The following is a 22,945-nucleotide window of genomic DNA, read 5'->3' on the forward strand; positions in this document are numbered from 1 at the left end:
GTTGCCAAAACTGTCAGTACATGTGCCTTTTTGTTTACAACTCTTGCTTCATTTGTGAGAAGTCATATGAACCCAACATGGACTAGAACTAAAAGATCTTTTACTTTTTATTTTACTTCTTTTCCCTTTATTGTTTATTGTATGCAGCAGCACACATGCTCAGATGAGACAAACTGTCTTGAAAAATAGTTTCTGATATTTAAATGAAATTCAAATCAGTGAGGATATTGTGAGCTTCCCAATTTGAGTGAGTTGTCGTAGCTTCCATCTTCAAAACAATAAAGAAAACTTCTACTGGAGACGGAGCCTCGACGACTTCATCCAACACTTGAACTCTTCTCTCTGCCTACCTTATTTGTTCATGTTCCATTTGTCGTAAGATTTCAGACTACAATCGCTAAATATAAAAAGGATTATGTGCGAGCGAAGGTCACTGTAATTGTCAGCCTCCGACCTCGTCCTGCAGTTTTGCATCGGTGCTCTTTGTGAAACAGAACTCTGTTTGACATTGAAGGATAATCAGTTTCTGTACACATGAAAGCAGCGAGCTCTTACCTCTTTTTTTCTTCGCTCGCTCACTCACTCACTCACTCACTCACAGCCAGTCTGGAGGTCACGTCTATAGAAACATGCCATCGGAGAATTCAAGGGTGAGGTAGGATGATGAATAGTCTCCAGAAAAATAGACAATTTTTAGAGCTATAAAACTTTTTTTTATTTTCTTTGAGGCGCTGCGTGATCGCCGTTGGCTGAAAAGTCAAACTTCTTTCCAGTTTCAACTATTTAGGCTTGATTTCAGCCTCGCCGTCACACACTTTTTCATTTAGTCAGGAGTATTATATAAGTGACATAACAGACATGCACTCATTCATGTTTTAATATGGGTCTGGAGCAGAGCGTGCACTGCCTCACTTCTGTCATTCTTTTCTTTTTTCTTGCTTTTTTTTTTTGTTGGTCTAAAGCCGAGTTTTGGTGTGCAGTAAACACTTTCTTCATTTTTTAAATTTTTCATATTGCCTTTGTTTGATCACCGTTTGATCAAAATTGTTTATTGTTTATTGATCTTTCACTGTGTTATGTCCCAACCGTCTGTAACATCCTGTTTGAACAGGAAATACATTCGACTGAAGACGTTCCATTTTTATGGTGCTTTTATCTTCCCTTTCTCACCATAGAGGTGTAATTATGTGGTGTTGAAACGGTTCACATGAGCATATCTCACATGTAGGTCTATAAAGAGAAATTGCACCTTAGATAAGATACGTGTGTGAGGAATGGAGATATTGGCCTCAGTAGCTCACAAACACGTGCACCACATAGTCTTGCTCTTATCACATTCAGACCTTTTTTATTCTCTCTCTCTCTCTCTCACACACACACACACACACACACACACACACACACACACACACACACACACACACATATCAGGAGTTAAGTTGTCATGTTATGTTATGAGCCTCTGGGTACAGCATTAGCTGATAAAATAAGTAAACAGTGTTTGTGAGTGAACAGCAAAAAACATGCAGACAAACAGCACACAGTGTTTCAGGGTGTCAGTGATCCTTATGAATGATCTGTATGAATAGAGCTGTCTGTTGTAAACATCCCCTGAGAATAAAAATATAACATCCCATAGCTCCATGACAGAGAAAAGTTCATTTCTTTTTTTATGTTCTATAATACATAAAATATTCCCTTTTTCATTTTCCACTTTTTTCTCTCATTGTGAATTTAACTAAAAGCAGATTACTTTGTTTTTCTGCTATATAGATCTGCTGTGCTTTTATTTTTTTAATTTAAAAAACTCAAAAGGGAGAAACTTCAATTTATATTTTTTGGTTTCATGAAGGCGGCCTCTGTGTGTGCGATTACCATTCAAAACGTTTTTTGTTCTCTATCTACATAAAGCAATTCTTTTCCAAAAATTCACACGAAACTCATTTGCATTAAGCAGTGACCTCAACGTTCGGTTAGTGGCTTTCACTGGCGTCAGTATAGGCAGACAGCAGCTGCAACACAACACAAAAAGAGCAACGGACTTTGAACCATAACCTACATTAGTTCGCTAGTGTCTCTCTCTTATCTACAAACAAAGATGCAGGTCTTGTCCTGCACCATGGCTTGTTAAAAAAACTTAGCAAACAAGCCATGCAACGAGGGAAATGTTTACCGCTAAAGCAGGTTAGCTAGGTTAGCTGTAGCACGTTGAACAAATTGCTCGCTAATATCAAAAGAGAGAGTTTTCCATGCATGACACATAGTGTACCATACATGTAGTAAATTTATTGTAAATGTGTTTGCAATCTTCAATTAGAACCAAAGCGTAATTATAAACAGATTTTTTTATCTACTCCAGCGCCCTCTACTTTTTCCATAATTTATGTGTTAAGTTGATTTACAGCACAAAAATGAAGATGGATCTTTTCAGCACAAATAGAACTTTCAGAGTTTCTGGGAAAAGTCAAAGCCACTGGAAACAAAAAAATTTCCAACTTAGTTTCCTTCTGGGTTTTTTTTTATGGGAAATGTGTTTTTAATTTTCAGAAGGACTCACACTAACAATTCCACTTGTGAGATACCAGTTGTCATTTGCATTTATTGTACTCCATGTGACAGCATTTACAATACTGAGGAAAACGCAGACACAGCTTGTTTTTTTTTTTTTTGTTTGTTTGTTTTTTTTGAAGTGATCACCTGCAGCATGTTGTCACCAAGCAGTTTCTACATTGCTATGTAGTTGCTATAGTGAGGAAATTCACCAGAAGAAATTCAAACAAATGAGAAATTCAGGTTGTTTTTCCAAGCATTTTTTTCCTTTCCATAACCAAAATGGAGTAGGAATGATGACGGTGATGACGACGACGACGATGATGATGATGATGATGATGATGATGATGATAATGCTGCTGCTGAATCTTACTGTCAAACTTTTTAGGCTTTGAAACGACGCCAAATCACTTTACCTTCCCCTTTCCCAACTCTGTGTCTCTCTAGATGCCAGGTCTTTTGTCCAGTCCTGTGTGTCTGACAGTCATCTGGTTTTTATCTTGGTCGCTGTGTTCCAGTCGTGCTCAGATTTGGACCGATGAAGGTAACACACACACACACACACGCACACACACACACACACACATACACACACTGCACAGAAAAACACTTTTTCACAAGGACATATTTAACGATACATTTTTTTCAAATGCACGGGGCATACACCTATGCATACACTGTGCACACACACACACGCACACATGCCATGCACGCATACACACACACACACACACACACGCACACATGCCATGCACGCATACACACACGCACACACACATGCACACGCACATGCACACATCCTGTTAAGGATCAGGTATGGATTCCTTTGTGAACTATTTTGGGTGCACTTGACTTATCTTGACTCAAAGCACTTAGGAGACCTAAAGCTACAGCAGAGGAAAGAAGGAAAGAAACACATCCAAAATTTAGAGTAAAGTAGCTCGGTACAGTGCACAGTTTTTAATAGTTTTTAATATTTTTTTTAGTTTTTTTTTTTTACTTGGGAACACAGTATAAAACACTGACACATTCCTTCAAGCGAAACCTTGATCAGGGAAGCTTTTCTCCTGTTGAAACACATCATTGCTGATTTTATGGTTCTTTTCTCTGCCCAGTGTTGGATGTGCAAATTCAGTTTTTTTTTTATAGTTGAATTGAAATTCGTGTTTTTGTTTGGATTTGCACAAGAATTCTATTGTTGAATCTTTTTTTTTTTTTTCCCCTCACACAGCACTTCAGGGATCTGTCTGGTATTAAGAAATGGACTGTCTTTACAAATGCTGTCCTTCCCTCTTTCGTTCCTCTCTCTATTATCTATTTCTAAAATAAACCAAATAATCACTTAAGCAATAAGAATACTCACCCTTAGCCATGCAGGTAAAACTGTCAGAGTTTCCCCCTCTCATTAATTTGACCCTACAGTGTCTCCGGAGTCTTTTTTTTATTGTTTGGAAAGTACTAAGTTTCATCCAGCTTGCAATTTCTGTCCACCCTGCCTGCCATCTGATTTCAATGTCAGGAAAAACTTGCGGCCTTCCTGTGTGCATTAATGTGTGTGAACGTGTATTTGTGTATAGGAATGTGTGAATGCATGTTTGTGTGTGCATATGTGTGTGGTTTTATATATATATATATATATATATGTGTGTGTGTGTGTGTGTGTGTGTGTGTGTGTGTGTGTGTGGGTGTATGTGTATACATGTGCACATGTCTGGGCCCTTTTGCCAGAGGCAGAATCAGATATGAGTGGAACGCTGCGGGTTTTGGGAATAATGTACTTCACTGCCAATAAAACATGAATACACACATTCAGAGCAGCAAACTCTTTGCACTGCATCAAGGCCTCAGGTAACACACACACACACACACATACAGAAACAGAGGGAGGGGAGCTTGTGTGTGTGTAGCAGTGTGTGTGTGTGTGTGTGTGTGTGTGTGTGTTTTCAGTGTTTAAAAGGAAAAAGAAAATCTGGTTACATCTGGTGAGAGAGGCATTAACTAAAAGTTTAAGATAGAGGATAGATTGTCACAGAGGTAGAAACAACAAGAAAAGAGAGAGATAAAGATATCAACCATGTTAATTAATGAGAATTGAATTGAAATTGAATAATAATTGATTCAAAGAAAAATTAAAAAATACCTCTGCAATAAATTAGGGTTGAATGATTAATTGTTTGTATGTTGAAATCCTAATTTGCAAGAGACAGGATTTTAATTGCAGTTTAACTGTTATTTATATGAGTCCCTCCTGAGCAGCTGAGAAATGAAGCCCATATGGAAGTGCCAAAAACTGCAGTTCCTCAAATGACCACTTGAGGCTGGCTCTAAAAGCGAGTCAATCCCCATAGACCCCCATGTTAAAATGCCCTACTCTACAGCAGAAATAAACATGTTTACAGCCTGGTACAAAAAAAACGATTTTGGTCTCTATAGCTAACTTCCCCTTTCATGACAACTGTATGGGGGGGTGAGTTTTTTTTATAACTCACTGGTTTAAATTTTATTAAGCCATAAATTATGCATAATTAAGGAGGTTGCCGCTCTGAGTGACAGGTCGCTAACCGCTAGTTTCAGACAGGTAGCCAAAAGGTACAGTAGCTTAGCACTTGTCGAGTGTAAATGACAGACAACTGGTGGAGAAAATTGTCGGAATCACCCAGTCAAAGGTTTAAGCAAATGATAAAACTGTTTTAAGGTTGTCACCTTAAAATCTCTGAATTGAGACCTCCAGAATTCAGGCTCCTCCTGTTACTCTCTGAGGCTAACGTTAGCTTAAGCAGCTACAGTGCAGTGCCGTCAACAGCCATTACATGTCAGTCTGATCTCAAGACAGCTTGTCATTATTACCATAACTGACCATAACTATGTAGCTGTTATCAATACATATAATGCCAATTATGAATGTCATGATTATATTTGTATTTTATTGAGTAATATCGAGTGTATCTTATGCAATATTTGTCTAAATTTCTCTATGGAACACAAGGCAAGTTTACTTAGAAGCTGCCTTTTAAAAAGGGAACCCTGTAAGAGAGAATACAGAAAGTTTGTGATAGACTTTGTTTGACACAATAATATATTGTTAACTGTCATGTAGAACACAAATACAGGTCTTCTATTATAATTTTTAATCTGTAGGAATTTAAAATAGTATAATAATCATGATAGCAATGATGGACAAATCTATGAAAATAAGATCCAAGTAGTAAAAAAAAAGAACCTTCCTTCTAGATAAAATATGATCATGAAGAACAGGTTGTGTATGTTGATTCTAACTGTGATATCTACAGCTGTCTTTACTTTGGAGAAGTTTGCATTTCCCTAATGCAGCTGCTTCCACACAGCTTTGTTTACAGTCTCACATAAATAACCGCTGTCTTGGTGGCTCGAATTTATCAACCACACCTCGTGTTGTATATGATAAATTATTCCCTGTGCACACAAAAACAGAATGAACATATGTCCATTGACTTGCTTTGCACTTTTTAAAACATCTCAATAGGTTTCATTGTCCTCCTTTTTTTGTGCATATTGGTCTCCTCTACTCAGAAATATAAATGTAACCACAAAATCACAGTGGAGCACTTTGCTGTTCTTTTTCGCCAGCTGTTTAATTTTGCGTAGCCACTAAAACAACAAGAGAGACGCCAGAAAAGCGAGCTTTAGGTGAAAGTGAAAACCAAGTATTGAAAAGCTCTTTAGTAAAGCCTTCAACTTGTGTATGTGTAAAATTTAATTTAGGATTAACTTAGTTGGTCCCAGAAGGGCATGTGAGGTTATTGCAGCAGAAAAGTCTAATATAAATATATCAGCACAGCAAATTAAATAATAACATCCTCAAAATGCTTCCACTCCTCCACTCGCCTGGTGTCCTCGACTGCTCTCTGGCGTAAACAACAGTGTCACATTTTCAAGACAAAATGCTTGAGGTTGTTATTCTTTGTAATGATTTTGTGACAGGGAGATAAAGAGAGATTTGTATGAAAAATGAAGAAAAACAAGAAACACAAACTCAAGATAAATAATTTGTTACCTAGGGAGGAGAGGCCAGCAGGGAGTGTGCATGCCTGAGTGATTTGAGGTTAAGAATTAATTAAGGTGTGTGCGTGGCAGACTGGCAGTCTGATGTTTTTCCACTCTAGATCTACTGTAAATGCCAGCTTTCATATTTCGGAGCCAAGCTAAACATGCACACACATACACTCACATACAGCAGATAGAGTATCAACTCTGCAAATTACTACCGTCACCACAAATATTTACTCAGGTATACACTGTACTTAGTTTTGCTTCAAATTTACAGGAACATCCAATTCTGTGTGATGGCAAGTAATAGTTTTGCAGCTTATATATTATCCTTCAAGTTATTGATACAAATGCTAACTAAAGCCACACTAAAGTGACCAGATTTGGACTTTGAGCTTTTTTTCCCCATTTTTTAGACACATTGCTACAAATAAATACATATTAACTGTTGCAGGAATTAAATGTTTCACTTTAGGTTGCAGAACAAACTCTAAAACTACTTATTCTTGTCTTCCGTTAAAACGTCAGTTCACCATGCATTTGTACCTTGCACCATGCTTTGGTTTTATGCACCCAGGTTTTGAGATGTCCATGTCTGAGAGATGTGCTGCTACCCCTGTTCCATGGGGGTGAATTGAATATTAATTGTACTGTTCAATACTGTCTCTTTGGTAAAAGTAGTTCCAATTCAAATTGTGAACAGCAAGGTCGCTGAAGGTTTGATGAGTAATTGGGACATTGTTCAGTTTTCCACATGTCATTTTGTAATGATGTCAGCACCACAAACAAAATTGAGAAATCCCAGATACGGACATCTCAAAACCTCAGCAAATAACACTGAAGCTATCTTCATGGATAGATATCACTAGCAGTGAATAAGAAAATGTTCTTTGTGATTTGGAGCAGAAATAAGTAAATTAACTGACATGCTGCGCCCACTTTTAAAAGCCACCTCCGTCCAAATCCACATTACAAGACTCAATGCACTAAAACCAGTCAACATTTCAAAGCTTCTTCCAAATATGGATGAGAAATGTGTCCGACCTCTGCTTGTTTTTGGAGGATGCAAACGGTGTATCAGTCATCAGTGTTACAAAATCAATAGTATGCCGGTCACTTCTTTGGTTCGGGTCTTTGTGACCTTGCTACTGTAAACAGGATGATGTTGAATCTTCAGTGGTCGGCGAATCAATCTTATAAACAGGAAAATTAGAACAATGGACTGAAAGGAGATTACATTTTTGCAGACTGACAGATCTGGGTGTTGATTATCAGTGGGATCAGTAGCATTAGTAATCTTTTCACAATCTCTTTTATTGGGGGTCATTTAAAAAAAGTTAGCATCATAAATATAATAGAGGGTTAACATTAGAGTTTATATCTTCTCCTTTTTTTTCCTTTCTTCTTACCTGCTGCTCCTCTGTTTATAATGGAAACCACTCCAAGGTGGATTCATTGAAACTAAGTCATATTCTTTTTTAATGGCGATAATGACAAGCTGTCAGAAGAAATAAAACACACTGGAGTAGCTTTATAATGCGTGCCAAAGTCCTCTCAGCCCGGTGTCTGCAGGATCTCTGACCATGTATGGTCATGTTATTGTGATACTGTTGACTCTACTGTAAATAGTGGTGCATAAATCACATTAATACAGACAATGCAGACACACAGTATGCCAGATTGTGCAGTGTGCAGATACTGTAAGCCAGACTACAATGTGTTTTAATATTTTATGTTATGTCTGTGTTTGCAGTGTCAGAGGTGCAGTACGGGCGCTTGGACTCCAATGTGACACTGGCATGCGGGAAGTCACAAATTAGGTAAGGAAAGAAATACTATTGCCTGTGTACCTTGAAGTTGAAGATTTATTTTTTTGAATTTCTAAAATATCAGTATAGCAGCCACATTTATTACAGTTAAGAGTCATACAGGAGCAAATTAATCATGTGACATATCATATTTTAAGAGGCACAGTCGTGTTCAAAGTCAATAACTTAATTAACCATCTAATTATACTCATATAGCCAATTACATTGCTTTGATTGAAAGATGGAAGTTTAAGTTCCTTCAGCCTCAAGAATAACTGAATGATATTTTGAGAAATGTAGGAAATCCAGGACAAAAAAACGGAAAAAACCTTTCAGCTTGAATGGTGGTCTGACAATCAACATTTTTGTACGTTGTCAAGGCAACACAAGGCAACACACGGGGTCAAACAGTGCCTGAATTGTTAAATCGGGTGCAAAAAAAGGCTCACACATCCAAAATGACGGGAGAGGGGAAACAAGACGTGTGCCAAACACAGGACAGCTTAATTAAGTAAAGAGTCTGAGTCCGCTAAACATCTTCTCAGACTGTAGAAAAGTCAGTCAACCATAAATACATGAAAGAGAAATAAGATGTGATGTGTGAAATTGAAGCATATTTTCAACAAATCCCATTTAAAGTCAATACCTTTTAGTAAGATCAGTTTATTGTTGGGTTTGTCTGTTTAGTTTTAAAAAATACAAAAACATTGATTGGTTATTAATCTGAAAATAGACCCCAGTAAATTCACCGTCCCACTACCACAGTAGTGTCCAGCTGCTTTAGGAAATTACTCATTTAAACAAAAAAAAGGTCTAAAAATGGGTCACAAACATTGACAGTAAGAAAATGTGCCAGCCTGCTTGTTTAAATGAAAGTGAATGATACCTAATGATAATATCCTTTAAAGAGTCTAGTTCTAGTTTAGGTCTTGGATTGAGCAGAAGGTTTACAGGTTAGCGAGTGAAGTCCTCACAAGAATAATAACTAAAGTCTAACATGTTCCCAACCAGGATACCTGTGGTGTGGCATCTCAACCACAGCTCAGCGTTGCCATGGCACAAAGTGACAACAGATGGATCCTTAGTCCTGCTGCACGTCGACCACTCAGCCCAGGGCAACTACAGCTGCTATGACGACCAGGGACTCCTCCTCCACTCTGTCAAACTCAGGCTGGGCCGTAAGTGTTGTTGTGACTTGTCCGGGCTCACAGCGCCTAATTTCGGAGTTATTACTTTTCAACAGCTCTGCCGTACATTCCGTCTCTCGCCGTGGGACTGCAGCTTTAAAAATGTGCTCTTCGCAGAAGAAACAGGGCCTGTGTGCCTCGTGTTTTAGTGCCTTCACCATCTCAATCGCTCTCAGTTCAGTTCATTCTTTGGATTATTCAACATAAAAGAAGTTTTAGTTTCTCCCACTCAGACATTCTCATCTCTCTCTCTCTCTGGAGTTTTCCTCAGAATATTTTTCTACCATGTTCCTCTCTCATTTCTCTTTTTCTGTTACTGTCCCTCTTCCTTTTTATGGATGACTTTCTTCTCTCAACATTTAAGTTATCTTGACACTCCAGCTATAAACAAGACATCTTACAGAAACAGTGATAATCAGAACAGCGCTACTGGTCCTCAGAGGAATCGGGTCTTATCGGCTACCGCAGAGACAAAGCCCCCCACTTCCTGTGACTGTCTCAAACAGGAAGCGGCTCCCTAAGTGGGCTTCCTTGACAGTGTATCGAATAATAAGGGGAGTTTTCCATGGCATTGGCCAAGCCTCTCCTGAAATATTTTAGTTCATGACAGGGACACTGGGGCTCAGCGTTGTTCATTTCATAAGACATTTTTGAAATATTACAACATCAAGTGGGACCCTTAAAAAAAAAAAACAACTCCCTCTCTTGTCCTAAAACTGAACCCTGTCTGACTCCTGTTTTCTAGATCCCCCTGGGCTGCTGAGCATTTCCTGTAAAGTGCCCAATCACACGCATGTTCGCTGCTCCTGGGTGGAATCGGTAAAGACATTCCTGCCAGCCAAGTACAATGCCTCCTTCAGGTAAGAGCCAGTTACTGCATCTGAAACAGCAGTGCCCAAGGTTACATTCAGAATGAGATATGAACACACTAAATATAGTCCCTGTGCCATGGAGTTACATTTTAAATGTCGTGTGAGTCGTATCCAAATGTGAACCCAGTCAGTCCCTCTCTGCTTCCTCTCTTCGCTCTGCCTTCCTTCCTCTAAAATGACATGTGACACGTAGTAAAACTTTGAACCATAACACATCACAGCAGTGGTTTTCACACTTTTTTTCTGTCTTACTCCCATTTGGAAGCAGAAAAGAATAATAAGCCAATATTGCAAGTTGTGTTTATTTACTTATTTAAGCACCTTTCTGGTGTCGAGCCCTTATGCCCTTATATATTTGACCAGATGTCTTCAACATTCAGCTGTGGTGAACACTGGGTTGTACTGTTTTTGTAGTTTCCACTACACACTTAAGTTGCCTTTTACCCAATAAAGTAAATGCAACACTTGAACATATTTTGTCTTGTTTTTAAAGGGGGACTAATCAGGAGTGGAAGCCATGCATCGTGGACGTTGCCCGCAAGCACTGTGATGTAGATGACCTTGCCTTCTGGCAGACCTTTCATACCCTTAGAATCTCAGTGGCCAATGGCCTTGGGTCCAAGACAACAACTATACAGATCAAGTTACATGTGCTATGTAAGGTCACACACAACACACTCACTCACATGGTACATGAGTGATAAGAATTGTTTTTCTTATTTTTGTGCCAAATTGGTGCGGCTAATGTGAGTCCATGAAGCACATTAGTGACATTTTTATTTGTTTCCAGCGTTCCACATGTAGCTCTACCGAAACAGGTTGTAGCATTACTGAAAAACTACTATTGTGAATGGCTTGGCAATATTGCTGGGCGTGTCCCCTCTATTGTTTTTTCCCAGTTGTGACATCACACTCAAACACTCTCAACTTCTTCAAACGGTAGCAGCTTCATGCTTCTAAAGAACATACATCGGGTACTTCCCAAGCTTCTTATTTGATATTTCCTCGCTCCTTTATCCTCGCTTGAACTGGAAGTCGTTCCGGTCCGCCTCAAGTTCCTTATTCCTACTCGGAGGAGTGAGGATCGAGAAGTGAGGAGGGATCTCTGAGAAGCTGTGACTCAAGTGTATCATTCCCAAATTTTATATTTTATTTATTTTCCGATTCACCCTCTAGTTAAACATCTGTGTTAATTGTCAGTATGATCAACAGAAGAACCACAAACAACTTTCTTTATTTATTAGAAAGATTTTTCTTTTCATGATCTGTTCTTCCCTCCATTAACTTTTATTATGGATAAAATTAAAGTCAGGGAGAGTCTGCCTGTCAGCAAGAAACACATTCGAAAAACTTTTATATTTTACATCATTTATCGTCATTTCCATTCAGTCACATGTGAGGCTGAAAATCCCAGAGCGTTGGCTTTTATATGAGTTGCATAATTTCCTTTTTCCCTGAGACATTTAGCCCAATAAATAATTTCCAGTGTTCAAAAGACACCCTGACCCTATTCTGGGTTACGAAATAGTGGATTCACTATCGGGGTATCAATGAAGAACGAATAAATATTATAAACACATTCTGCCAGTAGAAATGGTTCATGAGCCTCTGGGCAGGACACAGTACACAGGTTTTTATTCATGTGCAGGTGTTTGTCAAACACGTAACAGGCTGTTGAGAGAAAACAGCTGCTGGCAGTGATAACTGTGAGCCTTTATTAGTGTCAGCACAGCACACATGTGTGCAGACACAAACTCCATCAGAAGTCTCTACAGCTGTTAAAGCTGACTTAAAGCTGATCCAGCTGTGATCATCTGCTGCCGTCATCAGAAATGGACATTGCTTCACATGACGCTTCAGAGGAAAGTACGTCTCATGTCTCTAAAAACAATTCTCTCCCTCCCGGTGGGAGTAGCTTACGACGCAAGAAAAGACGCAAGTGAGGGAAACATGGATGCAATTTAAGAGACTTGAGATGTACCCATTGACTCCTCTCCTTTTGCCTAAAATCATTACGGATACAGCAGCACTCCTTAGTCCTTATCACAGACTCTATATAATGATGGCACCATCTTTTCTGTTTTGGAGCCAGGACCTTCCAAATAAGGAGTGCAGCCTTTCACGCTCTGGAAACGCGCCCCACTACTTGAACTGAAGTGAACGGCAGCTTACCTAGCTTACCACCAGCACACTTATTAGACGGCCCAAATTTAGCGATTGATACCATAAAGACATTTTTTGGAGCAAGCATCTAGCAGCCATTGGCGGCACTGTAAGGTACTTCTGCATTGGCTTTATCCTGAAGCTGTTGTTCCCACTTGGTTGTTATAAAGGCAAAAAAAGGGTCTTATTTTCTGAAGTGCAAAATGCACACACGTCCTCACATGCACTTATTAGACATGTTAAACTATGTTAAACACAAGCATTTCAAGGTACATCCATGCATGCACACAGCCACGGAAACTCACACATGCAGATAAAAATAGGTAAAGATACAACAACCTAATTTTTGTAAGGATACACCTGTATATGCATACAACACACACACACGTGCAGAAATACTCACAAAATGTCATAAAAAAGGGCCTGGATAATATTCCAGACTGCTGTCGTGACCGTGCCCTTTCGGTCCTCATATAATGACCTCAATTATCTTGTTTTGCTGCTTCTGCGACTGCATGACGTTCTCGTCGCTCTCAAACAGAGCCATTCACAGCGTCTATGAGACAGGCTTTATAGCGGCCGATGCGCCTATTGGATGTTCCTCACTGCTTTTTGCCTCTGTATTCTTTTTGTCACAGTGGTGTGAATATGCTTGAATAAATAAAAAAATGAGGAAAAAGAATTAATAGCTAGTTGTAGTAATAGTATAGTGATATAGGCCAACGTTTAAAAAAGTAAAGATAATTCAAGGAAGCGCTTTTTCAATCAAACTGGGATTCACTATGTTATTATCACAGCTGTAAATATATCGTTATATGATCATGCATCATTGACCTCCTGTACATGTACTTTGTCTCTTTCACCAACTTCCTTATTTCTAAGAGTTGTTTTGATTAAAGGCTTCCTGGTAGATAGATAATGTAAACATAAACAGAGTAAGCGAAACAACAACAAAAAAACCTAAACCGCTTGAGAAACTAGAGGTTTTAAAGAAATGAATCTGTGCCATGTATGTCCTCTTTTTAGAAACGGTGTCTTTATTGTGTTTCTGCTTGTTTGCCATCCAACATAGTGGAATTAATTGTTTTTTTATCACTCTTTCTTAACAGTGAAACCAGACCCTCCAGAGGTCGTGTTGGTGAAGGAGCTAGAAGGCTATCCACAGAGGCTGAACGTCTCATGGAACTTTCCTTCCTCCTGGCCGTCGCACGATGCTTTCCCCCTACTGTTTCACATTAGATACAGGCCGCTTGGCTCCATATACTGGTCAGAGGTTAGTTCATTTCAGTTTTTAAGGGAGTGAAATCTGGATCAAACTGACATACCGTATATGGGTTGTATTAGAGAAAGACAATTTAAGTTTCTCACATTTCACCAGCAATCTAATGTAAACATACTCAAACTTGCTCTGATCGTAGTAGCTTAGATACAGGAAAACAATCTCAGTGTTTATGTTAGGGACTGAAATCAATCATAGAGGATACTACGAAAAACAGAACTCAAACTTGGGCCAAAACCAATAAAAAAAAAAACGTTGATGGTGTAGTTCCACAGAGCAGTTTCCCTGAACTGATACCACCATCACAACATCAGCTTTTCTTCCCGTTCATCGCTGCTTTCTTCTGTCCTGTCTCCTTCTCTTTATATCAGATTTACTCAGAGGACAATTCGGTCATGGTGTGCGACGCCCTGGCCGGCCACCTCCACCAGGTTCAGGTTCGAGCCCGGGACGAGGTGAACTTGGATAGTCAGTGGAGCGAATGGAGTCCCCAGCTTCTAGTCCAGCCCTGGCAAGGTCAGAGAGATTCTCAAGAAATACAAATTATTATTACTGAAGTCATGTCAAGTCAGTTTATTTATAGAGCACTTTAAAAAGCAGCAAATGTAAGTGTTTTACAGAGAGATGATAAATATAATTACATAAATACACTAATGGAATAAAGGAATATAATCATTTATATTGCACAGAGAAGTAATGATAGATAAAAGCAGACAGTGATTAGTCAAGCAAAAGCAATGGGTTTGATCAACTCTGTATATAACTGGTAACCAGTGAAGGGAGGACACACAGAATACTTTATCTCACTTTAGATTAACAGCAGTATTTGAGTTTTTAACAACAAACTCTGTACTTTGTATATATGCAAAGTTACTCACTTTGAATAAATGCTTAAATGTATGTATGTGTGTGTGTGTGTGTGTGTGTGTGTGTGTGTGTGTGTGTGTGTGTGTGTGTGTACTACAGACGACACCACCTCTGAATCTGCAGAGGAGATCCTGCCCGATGAAAGATTCCCAGACTATTTTTTCCCCTTCAACACAAAGACTGAGACCTCCACCGCAAAGTCAGACAGTAAGATGTTACTTCAAACGCATCGTCATCGTATGCAGGAGCAACACCAACACTGCATGCGCTTCCATTGTAGCTCAACAGTAGTACGTTATTATTGTTATTATTATTGTCAGTGTTGTGAACAGTTCGGTTGCTAATAATTCAGCTATTTATTCCACTTCTGTTAGTACAGCTCCAATTACTAAAGCTGCTACCACTATAATTACTGCTAAAAGTACAGATATTATACTGCTGTTACTGTAATCCATTGCTACTTTCCTACTATTACTTTTACTACTATTACTATCAGTGTATGCCAGTCCCTGATATCCAATGTTTCAAATTCAGCCAGTAAGAATATTCAGAACCAAAACATCCATTATCTCATTTTGAGGAGAGATTATTTACACAATAAAGTTGATCAAACGTTGGATCAGTTCTGAAACGAGGTTGTTTGGAATTTTAGACTCAAACTCAGCTTGAGGCTCAAACCTCTGTGTGAATTGGAGCCTGATAAGGCGTAATGTGTAAATCATAGCTTATCAAACAGCAAGGCAGGTGTATTTTTTTTTTAGCTCATGCTTTAGCAGGAGCAAGAAGCAGCATCAGTCATTAATGCAGCAATAGTCTCTTGAGAAGGTAATTATTTACTGGTATTATACTCCAGATAGAACAGTGCAAGTACCTGCTGGGTTTCATCACCAAATGACATATAATTGCAGTAAATTGCACCTGCAGGGTGTTATGATTTCTACTGTATGTGCACCGGATGGAAAGTCAAATAGCTCTCAGTATACGTGGGCAAAAGCACAGGAAAAAGCAGCCTGCAGTTGCAAGCATGCACATCTAAAAAGTTCACATGAAGGATACACACAACAAGCATACACTTGTAAACACACACACACACACACAGATACAGTATATACAAGGATACAAATACACACAATTTTGGCAGTAGAGAGCTGAAAGTCGTTGTGACTGATGCCGTAAAATCTCTTTAAGCCGGCCTGCTGTGAACCAGATGTGTTCTTCTTGTGTGTGTGTGTGTGTGTGTGTGTGTGTGTGTGTGTCCACTGTCATTTGCACTTGTGTGCATAAATTGTTTTAATTCTTGTAAATACCAAGAGTTTTTGCACATTTTATTGCTAATGTGTCTGGGCTTCACTTTCTTGGTTTCTCTCACTGTTCAAAACAATGTTTTCACTTGTTTGTGTGTGAGAGAAAAAAGTTGTTTACTCCGCAGAGTATGATAAATGCATGTTTGTTCGAGAGCTATAATGGCAGATTTAAAATTAACTGCTCACCAGAGAGTAATTAAATCTGAGGAACACACACGTTCACTGTTTTTTTTTTTTTTTCTATTTTTTTTGCCTCTGACACACACTGACATGGAAAATGAAATGAAAAATTATGAAATGCATATTTTAACAGGATTTGTTTTTTTGGTTTGGCTAAACAACAACCCAGAGAGGTCTGTTCCATTCAACTGTGCGTTCATTCTGTTCCCTCTTTGACTATATTTGTTTCTTGTCCTCAACTTTTATTTTCTCTATTTCACCACACTCTTACGTCCATCTCTGCTATCATGCATCTGTTCCTCTTTTTTTTCCCCCGATCTCCCGTTCTACTCCTCTACTCTCTTTCGCTTTTCGTCTTTCTTTCTCCGTACCTCTCGTTCCTCCGCGTTTCGCTGACCTCCCTCTGTTGTTTGTCTTCCTCTCTCTCTCTTCACATCCAGATCATGGTCTTGAGGATGAAGGTAATTTGGGTTTGGTGATTCTGCTGGTTTTGTTCTCCGTGGTCATCCTCACCACCGTCCTTTCCCTCATCTTTGTCGTGTGGTAAGACGCACTCACTCGCAACACACACACACAGGCACATACTTTTGTCCATCGTTAGTGTATCTTGTAACATTCCAGTTGTACACACACATTCATAGACCACATCCACAGGCCACAGCTGTGTGGTCTGTCTCTCTTTCAGTGATATATATATTTTTATTATTTTTTTGCAAAGCTTGTAGTGATACTGAACAAATTTCTATTTCCAGGGTGAGGCAGAGGCGGCGTGATCATGTGAGCAAACACGAACTCACCGCTATGGTCAAGATGAAGTCCATGTCAATTTAATGTGAGTCACACTTACAGAGCTGTCTTTTTTTTAAGGTTGTGAGTTTCAAGTCAGGTTTAATTTAAAAAAAAAACAGCTAATATTTCATTGTCTGAAGCGTTTTGTGTCACTTTCAATTCTCCTCGTGTGTCCTCACATGTGTTGTGAATATGTTCTCAACGATGCCCACATGTGGTTGTTTGTGATCTTAGCTTAGCTTGTTTGTCAGATAGTTGTAGACCTCTGGATGGCAAACAGACTCTGTGGCAAAACTAATTGAAATCCTAATTGTAAAAAAAAAAAAAAAAGTGCTTCTTTTATTCTTGCATAAATACCGCAGAATGCCCTCCAATGGGAGGTAAGCCAGTAAGAAAAGCAAAGATCTCCCTCAGAAAGAAAAAAAAAAGGTTCAAAGTGTTGCTATAAACAACATTTACTCAACTCTTCAGATAGCCAGCCAATTTGTGATTATAAGCTTAACGTACACACACACATACACACACACACACACAGATTATAACCCTGTATAAGTATGCCTGCACATCTCTTATCCAGCTCTGTTATTTAAATCTGTGCTTTCAAGGCAGTGCTTAATTACATTATGATTTATACATGTTTTTAACTCTCTCTCTCTCTCTCTCCATCATCCGTCCTCCACTCCGCTCTCTTTCCTGCTTTTTTCCATCAATTTATTTTCTGTTTTTTTTTCCTCTCCTCTCCCTCTCACAGGTTGATTTCAAGCATCTTCTCCTCATCAAGCCCGTTCTAGGGCTCCTCCCAAGAGTCAGCCTCTGCCTTTACCACTGTAGCACGCTGACCGTCCGTATTCACACCACATTAACCAGAATGCATCAGTCAGAGCCCATCCAGGATCTACGGTGACAGGGACAAACCCATACAAGGAATTTTGCAGAGTAGGGTAAAGTTACCCAGCATAAAAAAAAAGCTGACTGAAGGGTAAGTTTTGCTGGATATATTCAGCAGTCTCATTTAACTACACTTCCCATAACGCATCAGCAGACTCCACCTACTGTCTGTGGGTACAAGGGAAAAGGGACCCTACTCTGTCTCTTTAAATTCACTTCGGCAACTTCACTGCAATTCACTCCTCGGCGGACTGCAGGAGCGACACCGCACCGGGACGTTCGAGTTCACTCACAACGAATGCTGCTTCAGATGAATTTTTTTTTTTTTTTGGAGAGGGGTGACGACGTTTTTACCTTTTGAACTTCGAGGCAACAAGTACGCACAGGAGGTGCAGCTGCCAAACAAGAGGAGATGATAGATGAATTTCTGAGGGGAAAAGGTTTTTTTTTTTTTTTTTTTGGGAAATCTTGCCGCTTTTCTCCCACAGAGAACTCCTCAGTTTTTTTTTTCTTTTTAATTCATTGTGAGAAGTAACAGATAAATGTGCGTCCATTATTACATCAACTGACTGACTGACTCAATGCTGTGAAGGAAGCATAACTTTTGCCAGTCTCTCTGCGTGCGTCTGATGCCAAAGCAGCAACTACGGGCATTAATGGATCTCAGCAGGAAGCAGCCTGTTACTGGCTCCTGACCAGAGGGAAGGACATGGAGAATAAGGTCCGGGTAGGGGAGAGGGGGCGGGTGGGCGGGGGTGAAGATATATAGACTTCATTTCATTTATTACAAATGATTTTATGTTGCATGATATGCTTGTTTTGTTGTCTGATGTCTTTAGTGCAGGTGTTCTTTTTTTTGTTTATTTGTTTGTTTGTTATACCTCTTTCTACTCATCCATCCACTGTTCCTTAATGTGTGTGAATGAAAGACACACACGGGGAGAAAGAGAGAGATACAAAAGAGATACTGGCCTTTCACAAACCACCAGCATTATTACACTACACAGATATTTAGTTATGTAGAGAATATTCATTCAACTTTCTAGACTCAAAATAACCTCCCCGGTTCCTCAAGACAGGTTTGAAAAAGGTTTTATGTCAGCATTTCTTAAAGAGATTAAACAACCATTCAGGGATAAAAGAAAAACTTCATCTAGTTAAATCAAATCTACAATTATTTTTCATTCTTAGTTTATCTGTTGATTTTCTGGCCAATCTATTAATCTTTAGTCCATAACAGATAAAATAAATAAATAAAAGTGAAAGATTTCTTAGCAGTATTTTCCAGAGTCCAAGGTTACATTTTCAATTTGTGTGTTTTGTCTGGCAAAGCCGATGACATTTAATTTAAAACAGAAAGCAGCAAATCCTCTCATCTGAGAAGCTTTGACACTTTCTTGATTAATGACTGATTAAAATTGTTGTTGATTAACAGCACAAGGCCATCATTACAGCACTGAAACTAGCTTATTGTCCTGAAGATAGAACAAGAATAAGTTAAGGCCACAAGGTCATATAGTGCATAAAGAAACCATTTTTTTTAAAAGTGAGTTTGCCTGAATTAGTGTCAGGCTATATGTCTTGAGATTAGAAATCAGTCACACAAAATAAAAATAGAGTAATGTTACAGAAGAAAAGAGGTTGTAGGTTTAAAGGTAGATACGCATGATAACATGCTGCTTTATTTAGAAATATATGAGAGGAAAAAAGCTAGTCAGATAAAGGAAAAGTTTTTTTTAAGCACTTTGTTTTTCCGTCAGAGTCATTAGAGAAATAATCATCTTACCTTAAAAAAAAAACAAAAAACTAGGTTGCATTCTCTGATCCTCAGCTGTTTCGGGCGTGTCCTAGAGAGAGCTGCTGCAGGTTTAGTTCAAATGGGGTTGAAAATTGATGCAGAAAGTACTGCATGTGCTGATAGTGTCAATTAGAGCAAACTAGTGTACAAGTGCAGCTCACAACTAACTTTGACACGGGGTTTTTTTCACATGGTGCACAGGCCCCCACAATCACCGCCGCTGTCGCCACTTCCTCAGAAGGCAGGAGACAGTGGAAACATACAGTAGCATTTGTTCACCACAATAAATAACCGAGAAACAGTACTCACCCGCAGGCTCACGCTACAGTAAATTAGAATGAATGTTGATGAGTTTTGGTAAGTTTATGTAGCTTAATGACCATGGTGGTTAGTTGGTTTATACATGAGATGACTACGAACACGATGACTTGACAAGAGCGACTCCCGCTCACTGTACTTGTGTCTCACAACCCACCAACTCATAGGAAATGAGTGATTTCGGGGTGGCCAGCGCTCACCGTATGGAAAGCCCCAAATACCTCTAGTACACTATATCTGGTTTAGTTCTGCTTTGACACTAGCGCCTACAAACCTCGTGGGCTGGCCAACTTCCTTCCACAGATGGAAGCGAGTAGCTCTACCGCTTGAGTGAGAAGCTGACTTTAAAATCTTTCTTTCTTTCTTTCTTTCTTTCTTTCTTTCTTTCTTTCTTTCTTTCTTTCTTTCTGTTGGTTTGGTGGATGTATTCTGTTGATCCAAAGCTGTGTAGTTATCAACCAATCGATTGACTGACTGTGTAGTTTGTATCAGAAACACAAGGTGCATCTAAGTCAAACTTCTTTCAGTTTGGCAACTGTATGTTCTCTCAAGCTAGCTCCACTTATTATGCATGGATCCAGCTGAAGCTTTGTGTTTTGTATATTATTGTATAACACACTTTACAAAATACATTTCATGTATGTTATTATAAGTGATGTTTATATGTAGAGAAAAAAAAAATATTCTTTGGGATAGTTTCACAGACATGGTTTAACTCAATCTGGTGTTAATTTGTAATAGATGTGACATCCTGCAAGTAATGCAAAGAATTTGTGGACAGATTTTTACTATAAATTACACGTAAATACAAATTAAATTCTGTAGATCAATTCCAAAAACCGTGAATTTTCTCTTATTCAGAGCAAGTGGTAAGAAATATTCAGTCCCTCATTGTAAAACTTCCTTGTTCCTTAATACTCAAAGCATATCTTTGGCCCTGTGAAGCTTGTGTGGAATCAGTAATTCGAAGCAACATTTCAATGCAAAATCCTCATGAGACTGAAGGGAGATTCCCCCCCTGAAGAATAACTACAGGTTACTGAGGATAATCCGTGTCTGGAGAACCTTCCCAGCATTGTGTATTTGTGTCCTTTTCCCCAGTTATATGAAGCTCTGTTATTGTACAATTACTGTATGGACAATGTGTTTACTGAATTAGTCATCATTCAACATGCTTTACACTTTAATTGTTCAATTTATTTCTTCGCCGTCAGATGAACCACAAATGAATCTTTTTTTTTTTTTTTTTTCTGCTTCTTTCTGCCCCTCAAGGCAACGTTCACAAAGAAAGTTTAATTTTCTAAATTGACAGAGCTGATCTTTTTCTCTCTTTCGAAATTGGAAAAAAAAACTTTATTGACCTTTTGTAGTTTGAAATCACATGGATGTGAGTTTTTGAACCTGTGAGAACTGAAAAATATACCATCCTACATCTTCCATGCTTCTTCTGACCTTGACCGTCGACTTAAAGTGACCTTAATCATAATAGTGAACTGCTTCCTGGTCACTCATTGCAACATATATACTGTATATGCTGTTTAGCACAGCAGGAATACATTAATATTGGTAATAATATAAAAATACAGTCTAATAATTAGGAAAAAAGGTGCCAAAACTGACACAAGCTCCATTGATTTCAGTATAAAAGTTTTAAAAGTCAGAGATAACATTTTAAAGATATTTTTATGGTACATTTTTAAAAGACCCTCACCATTATAAACTACTCCCAAGTTAGATTTTATAAACCATCCATCAGATTGAATTTTATGTGGGCAATGTGCAGTATTAGTGTTTTTCACACTTGTCCATCCTGTTTTTAAGGTTCAAAGCGATCTGCTTTCTTTCCATATAGTGTAACTATCTGTGCCACCTTTCTGTTTCACTCACTAGTGGTGTTTTCTGTGTTTTTGTGGACGCACTTGTGGTATTTCCTGTCTTTCTATGTTCCTCTGCAGTATGTGATGGCAGATGGAGCCAGTTGGTTTTAGTTCTTATAACTCAAATTACACTCAGGCATCCATTCTCAGATGTACATAGTCTATTTTTTTTTTCTTTTTTTTTTGCTTTACGTGTATGTCAGATATCACCATAAGCTGTTTATTTGTTTTTTTTTTCTTCCTGTCCTTGTAAGTTTCTGTGAAATAATAAATACTATTTTATCACACCAGTAGCTTTGGGCTCTTTAATGGGTATTGTCTTCCATCAGAAACTGTATTTTATCTGTTTCTTCTCTGTATATTGGTTGATTTATTATTCAATCTTTGGTTAGTTGTAATGTTAGTGATGAATGTCAAATGTCTGATGTCCAAAACTTATGAAATATGATGCAAAAAATCTAATTACTTGAAGCAATCGATTGTCCTTGCTGGTTGCTGTTTCTCCCTGAGAGTCTCAAAAACTTTGAGACCAATATCCTCATTAAGTCTGTTGCTTCTTGTTGCCAAGACGATGTTATTAGCCTTCCCAGCCTCTTTTCAAAAGTTTCCATTATCTGGTTGTGACACTGTCTGATGAATCCCAAATGCTCAAGCTGGCTTTTGTCATCTTTGTGAAAGGAGCTTTTAAGATGTACAACTGGAAGGAAGTCGCTTGGTATTCCGGCTCCGCCTCCCTTATCGTAAGCTTGTTGTCATGCGGGATCCAGCATCTCCAGCGTCCAAGTTTCAACATTACAGGAGACTATTCTTTGTTGTTTTCTTGTCATTGATCTGAGGTGGAACCACTTCCACGTCTTTGTAGATGATGAAACACCTGCTGTCAAATCTTTTGCTGCTTTTTTTTTTCTTTGAATAAGCAGAAGCAGCTCAGAATTACAGAAGCACAGTTGAGGTTTTTAAGTTTCAGACCTGAGAATATGGAGAAGGCAGTGACGAGTCCTGTAATTTCATTCCCTGGAATAGCAACTCTGAGTCAGCC

General features: G+C 38.7%; 1 protein-coding gene across 1 annotated transcript in view; it reads left to right on the forward strand.

Moving 5' to 3' along the window:
* The window catches only part of il11ra (interleukin 11 receptor subunit alpha), a 48,578-nt gene extending 30,181 nt beyond the window's left edge, over positions 1-18,397 (forward strand). Inside the window, exons 2-12 of the mRNA XM_067575156.1 lie at positions 2,998-3,094; positions 8,330-8,396; positions 9,396-9,562; positions 10,317-10,431; positions 10,937-11,100; positions 13,716-13,879; positions 14,257-14,401; positions 14,852-14,959; positions 16,677-16,779; positions 16,989-17,068; positions 17,777-18,397. Of these exons, the coding sequence (XP_067431257.1) occupies positions 2,998-3,094; positions 8,330-8,396; positions 9,396-9,562; positions 10,317-10,431; positions 10,937-11,100; positions 13,716-13,879; positions 14,257-14,401; positions 14,852-14,959; positions 16,677-16,779; positions 16,989-17,067 (1,209 nt within the window). The 3' untranslated portion in view covers position 17,068; positions 17,777-18,397. The remainder of the gene's footprint in view (positions 1-2,997; positions 3,095-8,329; positions 8,397-9,395; positions 9,563-10,316; positions 10,432-10,936; positions 11,101-13,715; positions 13,880-14,256; positions 14,402-14,851; positions 14,960-16,676; positions 16,780-16,988; positions 17,069-17,776) is intronic.
* The last annotated feature ends 4,548 nt before the right edge of the window (positions 18,398-22,945 follow it).

This window comes from Thunnus thynnus, chromosome 19 (genome assembly GCF_963924715.1).
Source record: "Thunnus thynnus chromosome 19, fThuThy2.1, whole genome shotgun sequence".
Taxonomy (NCBI): domain Eukaryota; kingdom Metazoa; phylum Chordata; class Actinopteri; order Scombriformes; family Scombridae; genus Thunnus; species Thunnus thynnus.